General features: G+C 46.0%; 1 protein-coding gene across 1 annotated transcript; it reads right to left on the reverse strand.

Moving 5' to 3' along the window:
- Positions 1–8,564: 8,564 nt before the first annotated feature.
- On the reverse strand, positions 8,565–10,561 carry LOC118372770 (potassium voltage-gated channel subfamily D member 2-like). The gene is made up of 2 exons (XM_035758768.1): positions 10,090–10,561; positions 8,565–9,769 (listed from the first exon to the last, which is right to left on the reverse strand). The coding sequence occupies exon 2, from the start codon at positions 9,678–9,680 to the stop codon at positions 8,565–8,567; it is 1,116 nt and encodes a 371-aa protein (XP_035614661.1). The 5' UTR covers positions 9,681–9,769; positions 10,090–10,561.
- Positions 10,562–11,277: the final 716 nt, after the last annotated feature.

Below are 11,277 nucleotides of genomic sequence, written 5' to 3' on the forward strand. Positions count from 1 at the left end.
ACACACACACACACACACACACACACACACACACACACACACACACACGCAAGAATACAGACACAATGACATAAACATGACAGTACACACACCACAAATGTATGCACTAATGCACTAATAAAGATTGCTTAAATGAGAAAATGGTAAATAAATGTAATATTGTGACTAATTTATATTTTTTAAAAACCCAGTAGGAAGGTTGAAGCCGTCATTATCAGGTCAAAGTAAGAGCAAATATTTGTTTTTCGATGTTCAATTATATTCCCTTGTTGTACTGTAGAAATTATTATTAGATGAATGGACAGATCATTAAACACATTCACACAAAAGCAGCTCAAACAGTCTTTATACCCCAAAGGAAACCTTTCCCAAAAGTCATTTGCAGTTCTTTAAATCGATACATGTCTGAGCACATGCTGCACTGGAATCCAATTTCAAATCCTTCAAACTTTATTTAAACAAACAGGTGGAAAACAAAGTAGGGAAGAATCTAATTGTAATACCCCTCACTCCGGGAAGCCTCCATACATTGATATATGATATAATATGATATATGATATAACATGTATCAATGATATGGATAGAGTAAGAAAGATGTCTGTGCCTGTATGACTCCATATAGGAATGTGAGTATGATTCCACATGACACAGGGACATGAGTCCCAGCATTACCACAGAGCATTACCATAATTATGTCATCGCAACAATAGTTCAAAGTAAATCATCCTCATCTGCCAATTCCATTCCACTCCGTTCGGGTACGTGGTCAACTGAACCGTCGCCTCTCCTGTCATAGTTCAGCCTCTCTTGTCATAGTCCCATGCTGTGACATGGTTGGTCACATGGAGGGAGCGTGTGGCGCGTGATGATTTGCCACCGTCTGCGACATAATTGGGCATCTACTCCGTCACGTGACTTTGAAAGTATCTGGCCATTTATGACTGATGTTTTCGACACTCATCTAGTTGATACATCTAATTTCTTAGATGAAACAGGCACATCCCCGACAACATCTAGCATGGGTTAATCAGACATCTTTGTTAACCGTCTGCTGGTTTGCTTTCTCAATCTAGCTCAGTAACCTTGTTTCCCAGGTCTAAACCAGTCACTAATCAACCAACCATTCAGAGACAACAATCATGAAAACCAGCAGACACTGAAGCACCCCAGGTCTCAAGTCAACCAGCCCTATATTAAAGGGAAATGTCACTAGAGTCAACCAGCCCTATATTAAAGGGAAATGGCATTAGAGTCAACCAGCACTATATTAAAGGGAAATGTCACTAGAGTCAACGAGCACTATATTAAAGGGAAATGTCATTAGAGTCAACCAGCCCAATATTAAAGTGAAATGGCATCAGAGTCAACCAGCACTATATTAAAGGGAAATGTCACTAGAGTCAACGAGCACTATATTAAAGGGAAATGTCATTAGAGTCAACCAGCCCAATATTAAAGGGAAATGTCACTAGAGTCAACCAGCCCTATATTAAAGGGAAATGGCATTAGAGTCAACCAGCCCAATATTAAAGGGAAATGTCACTAGAGTCAACCTGCACTATATTAAAGGGAAATGTCACTAGAGTCAACCGGCCCTATATTAAAGGGAAATGTCACTAGAGTCAACCGGCCCTATTTTAAAGGGAAATGTCACTAGAGTCAACTGGCCCTATTTTAAAGGGAAATGTCACTAGAGTCAACTGGCCCTATTTTAAAGGGAAATGTCACTAGAGTCAACTGGCCCTATTTTAAAGGGAAATGTCACTAGAGTCAACCGGCCCAATATTAAAGGGAAATGTCACTAGAGTTAACCTAATAGACTACAGTATATTGAAGTTTTTTTCTAATTCATATTCATCATCTCCAGCACCACCCCAACATCAACATATGTGAAAATGACTCGTTTTTTAAAAACCTCTTGGGGATAGGGCTGTCTACTGCCCCCGCTGGAGTAATTGCGTGCCCATAGTAAACATATTTTTTTTTGGTCAAAGGTTGCTAATATATGCAAATAAAATATATTATTGAATAGAAAACACTCTAAAGCTTCTAAAACCGTTTAAATTATGTCTGTATGTAAAGCAGAACTCTCAGGGCAGTCATTCTCCCAAACTCTCTCTTGTCATCATAAAAGTTGGCCCAACTTTGACGTCATCGCCTCCACCCTTCCCAAGCAGTTAAACAGTCTCTCTGTCTTCAGCGCGATCTCAGCTTTCAATGGGGCTTCTCATTGTGAGAATCTCGCGCTCACGAGAGTTTTGGCGGGCCGAAACCTTTCGGTCACGCGAAAAAACAAGTCACTTTTATGCGCGCTCTGCTCAGGTCCTGTCTTTTTTCCAAGATCGATTATACAATGCATGCGTTTCTGTTCATCCTCACGATTGCTGTACACCTTTATAACATGTTAAAGCTTGATTATGAAGTTAGTTTGACAAGTTTAATCGACATATAATATGTAAGTTCGACGTTTTGGTGCGCATCCACTTGACTTTTGGCTACATTTCAACCGAAATGTGTCGTGTTTGAGAACCGAAAGACACAGACTGCAAAACTAAACGCTGTTTTTGGTAAGTATAATTCCTTCCAGGTCTTCTGATGGAAGAACAGCAAAGGTAAGGGAATATTTATGTGGTAAATTTGGGTTTATGTGGACTCCAAGATAGAGGAGCCATAATGCTACTTTTTGAGCGCCGACTCATAGTATAGCCTAGTGAATGAAACCTGTAACGTTAAAAATAAATGTAACACAGCGATTGCATTCAGAAGAAGTGTATCTAACTATATATATGTAGAACATGCATATTTAGTCAAAGTTTATGATGTGTATTCCTTGTTAGCTGACGTTATCTGCCGGAGCTATCGTCATTTCTCAGGACATTTGAGTAGCATTTTTTGAACGATGCATCATTGTAAACAGAGATTTATGGATATATATAGCATATTATTGAAAAAAAATAAATATACTGTGTAACATGTTATATTACTGTCATCTGATGAAGATTTCAAAAGGTTAGTGCATTATTTTTCTTTTAATCCTTCGTTTGTTGATTGCATATTTTTTTCAACTTGGCTATGCAAATTAGCTGTGTCTTCGGTGGTGGTTTGACATAAATATGTGCTATGTTTTCGCCGTAAAACATTTTAGAAATCTGACTTGCTGGGTATATAAACAAGGTGTTTATCTTTCATTTGAGCCATTGGACTTGTTAATGTGTGGAGGTTAAATATTTTTAGGAATATTTTTGCGTTCCATGCGCCACCTTCCAGCTGAACGTGGGGGGTGTTCCAAAATTGGAACCCTAGTTCCCTTCTGGTTAATAAAAAAAGATTGAGGAAGATAAGAGTTTCCAATAACATCATCAGCCAATTAGTAGACAATTCGTAGGTAACATAATGAACATGAGGGGAGACAGGGAGCTGGTTTCAAGTGCAGGGCACAGCAGGTGTTTATTGTAAAGGACCACAGGAGGAGGCAGGTAGCTGGGTCCAGGGGCAGGCAGAAGGTCATACACATTAGAAGGCAGGTAGCTGGGTCCAGGGGCAGGCAGAAGGTCATACACAGGAGGAGGCAGATAGCTGGGTCCAGGGGCAGGCAGAAAGTCAGCTGGGCAGGTAGCTGGGTCCAGGGGCAGGCAGAAGGTCATACAGGAGGCATTGGGTCCAGAAGGGTCATACACAGGAGGAGGCACGTAGCTGGGTCCAGGGGCAGGCAGAAGGTCATACACAGGAGGAGGCAGATAGCTGGGTCCAGGGGCAGGCAGAAGGTCATACACATTGGGTCCAGAAGGCAGGAGGAGGCAGGTAGCTGGGTCCAGGGGCAGGCAGAAGGTCATACACAGGGTAGGAGGCAGGTAGCTGGGTCCAGGGGCAGGCAGAAGGTCATACACAGGAGGAGGCAGGAGGCTGGGTCCAGGGGCAGGCAGAAGGTCATACACAGGAGGAGGCAGGTAGCTGGGTCCAGGGGCAGGCAGAAGGTCATACACAGGAGGAGGCAGGTAGCTGGGTCCAGGGGCAGGCAGAAGGTCATACACAGGAGGAGGCAGGTAGCTGGGTCCAGGGGCAGGCAGAAGGTCATGCACAGGAGGAGGCAGGAAGCTGGGTCCAGGGGCAGGCAGAAGGTCATACACAGGAGGAGGCAGCTAGCTGGGTCCAGGGGCAGGCAGAAGGTCATACACAGGAGGAGGCAGGTAGCTGGGTCCAGGGGCAGGCAGAAGGTCATGCACAGGGGGTCCAAAAGGGCAACAGTAAATCATGGAGAAAACCAGCGCTCCAAAAGAAGTGTGTCACAAAACAAGCAATACCTCACAATGATGGGGTGCAAAGAACTGAACTAAATAGTGTATGTTAATAACATAAAGGTGTGTGAACAGGTGATAAGAATGCAGGTGACTAGGATCTGGAGAGTGAGTTGCGTTCAGGGGATCTAGGGGTTTGAGAGTGTGAGCTGGAAAGTGGGCTGGAAAGTGAGCTGCGTTCAGGGGATCTACCTCTTTGAGGGTGTGAGTTGGAAGCCTGCTCATAATTGGTCAAAATCACACAAATAACATAGATGATGTGATTGGAAAGACTTGTCTTCCTCTATCTTCTTTACTACAAAACTTAAACGCTCAATTTTCACATATATTGATGTTGGGGTGGTGCGACATGAGATGATGAATATGAAGATGAACAATTTTGAAGTTTCCCTTTAACCCTTGAAGCTCTGTTTATCCAGGTGACCACACCAGTTCGTGAATAATTACATGGCTGTTATTGCATGTCTTCTCCCAGGCATACTGATCCAAAGTCAGCCAATAATGAGTGCAACCTAAGTCCGGCTCCATATTGGGCTCGAGACAGGCTCAGTACAGGATGAAACCTGGGGCAGGGTCCCTACCAGGCTCCTGACATAGTAATGAGAGTCCTGATCATGCCTGTAACCCTTTTGTGACTCCAACAGACTTGACCTCTAATCCCTGACCCTCCCCATGTGACTACTGAGTTCCTAGGAGCTATAATCCTTACGAGACCCTAGAGACTAATTGTATTTTATATGGCCTCCTATTAGAATGAGTCTATGGCCTTGAGTAGCATCATGCATAACCAACCTATACTATGTGTGCAACACCTTCAGCAAGCAACAAATGGTTGTCCATTGAAGCTGCAAATCCTCATGGGGCTAGGCATCCCATTCAGTCAACTGCACATATCAGAGGGTCCACATTGAGCCCTTGATTAAGGGGAAAATGTGTCTCATTTAGTGAGTCTGCTGACTTGCTTCTCTCCCTCTGTCATTGCCCATCTTTCACTCTTCCTCTCTCCTCTGTCAGTCTATTAGTGGCTCTCCCTCTCTCCTTCACTCATTCTCTCCTATGCATCTCCAGTAGTGACAGATGCTTCAGTAATGGATGCCGTTTGACAGTGAATAAGCCAATTAGAATGGCAGTGATTTAATTGGCCCTGGACGCTTTCACTAAATCCACAAACGAGTCAATTAGTGGGACCGTGAGGGGCCACGGGGCCAGAAGCAGGACAAGGGGGTTAAGCTGTGACACTGATTCAAGTTATTCAAGTGTTACACATTCTATAACCACTGTGGTTATTATTTGACCTTGCTGGTCATCTATGAACACTTGATTAATTATTAATTAAAGTTGTCCACCTCCCAATCACTGATACACACAGACAAAGGCAGAGACAGACACACACACACACACACACAAACACACACACACATACTGCCTCTCTTCCCGGGGATAGCCAAACCACGGAAGTCTGCATGGACACGCAGTGTACACAGTACAAGATGAATCCCTGGGCAACTGCACCACAGGAGCCAGACCTTATATAGCATGATACTGCAGGTCAGAAACAGGCTGGGGATTTGAGAGAGCTAGCAACAGTAAGAGGCTGAGGTATACTTAAGCAATAAGGCCTGAAGGGGTGTGGTATATGGACAATATACCACGGGAAAGGGCTGTTCTTACACACGACGCAACACAGAATGCTTGAATACAACCCTTAGCCGTCGTATATTGGCCATGTACCACAAACCCCCAAGGTGCCTCATTGCTAATATAAACTGATTAACAGCATAATAAGAACAGTACAAATAAATGTTTTGTCATGACCCGTGGTATACAGTCTGATATACCATGGCTCGAACCACTAAGTTTATAATGGTGAATTTGGTGCATCCAGTGATATTGCTAAAGTATATGGGTGCATTGAGCAACGTGGAGTGCTGCAGTGTGCTCATAAAATACACAGCAGTGAGAGAAAACTCATACTGCTCTCTGCTGTGACTTCTTATCTCTCTCTCTCTCTGTGTGTCTCTGTGTCTCTCTCTTTCTTTCTCTCTCTCTGTCTCTCTCTCTCTTTCTTGCCACCTTTATCTCACTCCCTCTCTCTGCCCTTTCTCCAAATATCCCTATGACCTTTTCCTTCTCTTTCTCTATATCTCTTTCCCTCCCTCCCTCCTTCTCTCTCTTTTACCTGCTTCACTGAGCACACCTCCCTCCCCTCCCCTGCTCCCTGCAGTTCCCAGCCACAGATCCATCCCTGTCTCTGGTCCCCTGGCAAGGTAATGAGACATTAAAGAACGATAGCCTACGTCCGCTTAAGAGCTATGTCCTTGGTTAATCTACCAAAACACTCCTCGCACGCATGTACAAGCACACACACAGACACACACATTTGAGGGAATTGTAGGGATTTTTAAGGACATAAGTACTGGACATGTATTTATTTTTGATAATTCTGTCCAGGGCATTTTTATCATACACTCGATTCATCCAATGACTTTGTGTAAGGCACTGGGCCAATGCAATAGAATAGAAACAGATGACTGTGTGTTCGTACTCTCAAACAAAGGCTAATGCAGCTGTGTAGTCACCACCTGTCAAGCCCTGGGCACAGTAAACACAGACTGGCCTCAGGTACTGCCATCGCCCGCACCCACGAACAGACACACACACTGGCACTGCAGCCAGAAACACACCACACACAGTAACCAGCTGATTGACACATTGGCAAAACGAAGAAGTGAGGCTTCTATTATGAGCCAACAGAATGGTTTCTGGTTATGGATGAGAGCTTGGCTGTGTATCAGTGAGGTTACTGTGTCTGTGGTTGCTTTTCTTCCCTGAATTTCTTTGTCCTAGGCCTATCTCATTAACAGAAAGGCCAAGACACACACAGACACAAACACTCACAGAAAGAAGAACCACTCCTACTGCGTCAGCCATTATCTCAGTGGTGAGTGTGAACCAGTAATTGCATTTTGTTATTGATATCATCCAATCTGACAATGGGGACATGCTACTACACAAACTACACACGATGAGGTGTGGCAATCTATTCCTCTACCTCTTTCTCTTAGCCACTATTTTCTCTCCATCTCTCCCCTTCTACACATGCAATTACAGAATAAAGTAATCAGAGCACAACAGGCCTTCCAATCAAATTCACTGGGAGACACATATAGACAAACTGTCAGGCAATAGGCTCAATAATGAACTAAACAAACCAATCAAATAGAGAAATACCAGCTCTTGACCTATGAGTAATTGAGCCTTGTGAAATCTATCATGTTAACTATGACGCTGCCACTCCACGTTTGTGTTCATGAGCCGAATGGACTTCAACGGCGCTGTGATCAAAGCGTCAGACGTGGGTTTTAGCGCTCCATTTGATTACCACTTTAGAGGCTGATTCACACCCGTGAACTGTTGGCAGGGAAAGTAACGGCAAAGCTGGAGCACGCAATGCTGAAGAGAGCCGTAGCGCTTCGTTTCAGCACCATGGAGAGCGCACCGTACTGCACTGCCATGCTTGCCGCTCCGCTTCAGCACCACGGAGAGCGCAGTGCAACTGCTCTGCTTGCGGCTCTGTTTCCCCAAGGCGCGCAACTCTCTTTTTCAACACCATCGAGAGCGCACAATAGGCTTCCACTGCACAGCGCAGGTGGGAGAAATCGGCAAAAGGCATCAATGAACAGTAGCCCCAGGACTCATTTTAATGAATGTGTGTACACATCAACAGCAATAGATGCCTCTTGCACAGATTAGACTCCAGCTCTGCAGCTGTTGCCACTTTTCAAACTGAGTATGGCTAGAGAGATGGGCTGTGTGAGAGAAATCTATTGCAGTATATTCTGATTTAAATATTGTCATTGATCTCTCTCTGCTCCTCCCATGTTTTCTATGTATAGCTCTCTTCATTTGACTGTGTTGAAGAGGTGTGAATCTTAATGATGAGAACTGCTGCAGTGGTTATGATATGATGACATCATGGGCCTACAGCTTGGCCTGTGAATAAGGAAAATGCCTCTGAGGACTTTGAATGTGAATGTTATTGTGAATGCCCTAAACCGTTCATGTGAAAGTCTTTCATGTAAATCGGGATTTAGGCAGGCCTCTGAGCCATTTACCCAACCTTCCATTCACACTGCAGCTGCATAGAGAGAACACACTCAAAGGAGAGAGCAACAGCAAACCAATGCTCCTGATTTAGGGTTGACACGACAACATACCTCCTGAGCATGTGACCACACATTTACACTGTATGGTAAGCTGGACCAGCACCTACCCCAGAGTTGTCATGGTGACGATGGTGTACCAGAAGGCTGCTGGGATGCTGGTGAACTTGCTGGCTGAGGAGCCCTTCTCAGCATAGAACATGACAGTGGCGAAGATGATGATGGCCATAGTGAGGGAGAAGAGCAGGAAGCCCAGCTCAGAGGCGCAGCTCTTCAGCGTGTAGCCCAGGATGCGCAGCCCCGCAGAGTGGCGGGAGAATTTGAAAATCCTGAAAACGCGGAAGACCCTCAGGGTGACGAAGGCCCCGCTGACGTCCTCGTTGTCGGTCATGACCAGGCCGATGTAATAGGGCATAATGGCCACCACATCGATGACGCTCATCACGCTCTTGATGAAGTTCCAGCGGCTGGGCGCCGCCATTAGACGCAGTAGGTACTCCACGGTGAAGATCATGACGCAGGCCGTATCCAGACAGAAAAATGCCAAGGCGTACCGCTCCCCGCACGACACCTGTTTGACCCGATTTGGCAAAGTCCCGCACGGGACCGTCTCCACCACGTTGGCCATCACGGAAACAGCAATGAAGAAGCCGGTGACATAATAAAACACCAGGGCCATGGTGCTCGTGTGGGGGTTCTCGAAGGCCCGCCACATGGTTTCTCGGAATGTCATATCCGGCGGGACCATATCGTTCTGGTTCTCGCTGTCCTCGTCATCCTGGATCCTTTCCTGGTTCTCCCGCCGCCGGTCCTTGTACTCTTCATAGCAACAGTCCCCTATGATCTCCGGTATGATCCCAAAGAAGGCCAGCTCCTCATCGTAAGCTGAGATGCACTCCTGGCGCGGGTAGTGCAGCTTACCGGTACGGTAGAAGTTCAGAATGTGTCTGAAAATATCCGGGTCACGGTCGAAAAAGTATTCGTTTGTCTCCTCGTGGAAGAAAAATTCCCGCTCCGTGCTGCCCAGTAAAGTGTCCGGGTACCGCTCCAATGTATTCCGCCACGTCTGGAACTTCTGTCCGCTGACATTGAGCAAGATGAGCCCGTCCTGCTTCCGCCGGTTGTCCGGCGGGGGCGTCGGCATGGGCGCACTGGCTACCGGCATCCATCCTATAGCAGCCGCCCGGGCGAAGGGTAACCACGCCGCCACTCCCGTTGCCATGGTGACCCACTGTGTGAGACCCGGTCCCGGTGAAGAGCTCTCGACGCTCTGGTGGGCGATCACAAAACCACAGCGTGGCGAGAAGACATCTGGAGAGGCAGGAAAACAACCCAAGCATTAGCCTACTCATAGGCTACACTGTGACATATAATGCATGGCTGAAATTAATAAATCGTCCACAGGCTGTTCATTCGGTTTCCTTCTGAAACTCAATAAATAATAACATCTAAATGCATCTAAATGCATTGCACAGACATGTCCCACGTATAGCCCTACTGTCTTCGATATGTAAAAGCGTGAGAACGAGTAGTCACTGAACCAATATTTAGCAGTAGAACATACATGATTAAACGGCAATAGTCTGGGAATTGAAAGCACACACAACAAACGAGTAATGTAGCCTTCTCACCTCTGCGTAAAAGTGACTTGTTTGAAAAATAAAGCTTTCCGTTCTCTTTCTAATATAAAACAATCCTCTCTGCACACAAAAGTATCCAGAAAATTCTCCAGAAAACGAACCAGGAACAAGTTCAGAACGGGAGTAATTCCGTGCTCCAAACACGGGAAAAGACTTGGCTCCAGTCATACAAGGACATTCTCGAGCGCTTTCTCTAGCCAAACAACACCCGGAAGCTCAGCTCGCGCCTCCCGCTTCTTTTTCACTCCTAGAGCTCGAGCTCTTCAAGAAAAGCGCAACTGTGATCCTCTTCCGAGACCAATGACTATATGGGCCGAGTCCACATCGACAACTGTGCTCTGTGTTCGCAGCTGATGCGCGAAAGGACATAAAATCACACACACACGCGCGCGCGCGCTCACCACAGACACACACAAATGCACAAGGGTGCTACCAACATAACACAAGCTGCGGCTCCAGCTGCGGAGGCAACCGTTGAATAATTACATAATAACCACGAGAGAGAGAAGGGGAGAGAAGGGGGGATCAATAACCGAATTTGCAGAATCGTTGAAGGAGAGCAACAAATATGGAAGTTGTTGGCTCGGTTGCCTCTCCTCTCCCCCACTCTCACTGATGTGCAGCTGCGCCGAAAACCCAAGTTCCTCTCCCCAGTTCGTTGAGGGCGTGTGAAGTGCTCCGGGCATTATTTAACTTCTGTGTAATCAAATGGAGCGCTCCTCCTTGATGCCTTGCGGATACCCGGTTATGCACGCCCTTGTCAACATTAACCAAATATCTTTCTGAAACGGACTCTGTACCACACCGTCCTGACAGAGTAGTATCACATCAAAGCAATAGCCTGCAATACATTGTGCATAAAAGGAGATTTGACTGAAAGTGTATTTGCAGGTGGTTGCTAATACACAGGCCGTAATTCCAACCTCCTTGTCTCTGGGCACTGTCACTGATGCTCAGCCGGAGCACCGCTAGATGGAGACAGTTTTCAGGTGAGAGGGGAGCCCCAATGAGCAGAGGGAGGAGTGGAGCGCACCTCAGTCGGGCTATATGTTCTCCCCCTCAGCACTCAGCAGATGTCCACGGAGACTTTATAGACGTCATTAACACGATGGATGTATGTCATTGTCTAGCGCAGTGAGCATTGACCCCCACCCGACAGCACTCATCTATGGAGAAGAC

Source organism: Oncorhynchus keta, chromosome 33 (assembly GCF_023373465.1).
Source record: "Oncorhynchus keta strain PuntledgeMale-10-30-2019 chromosome 33, Oket_V2, whole genome shotgun sequence".
Classification (NCBI taxonomy): Eukaryota; Metazoa; Chordata; class Actinopteri; order Salmoniformes; family Salmonidae; genus Oncorhynchus; species Oncorhynchus keta.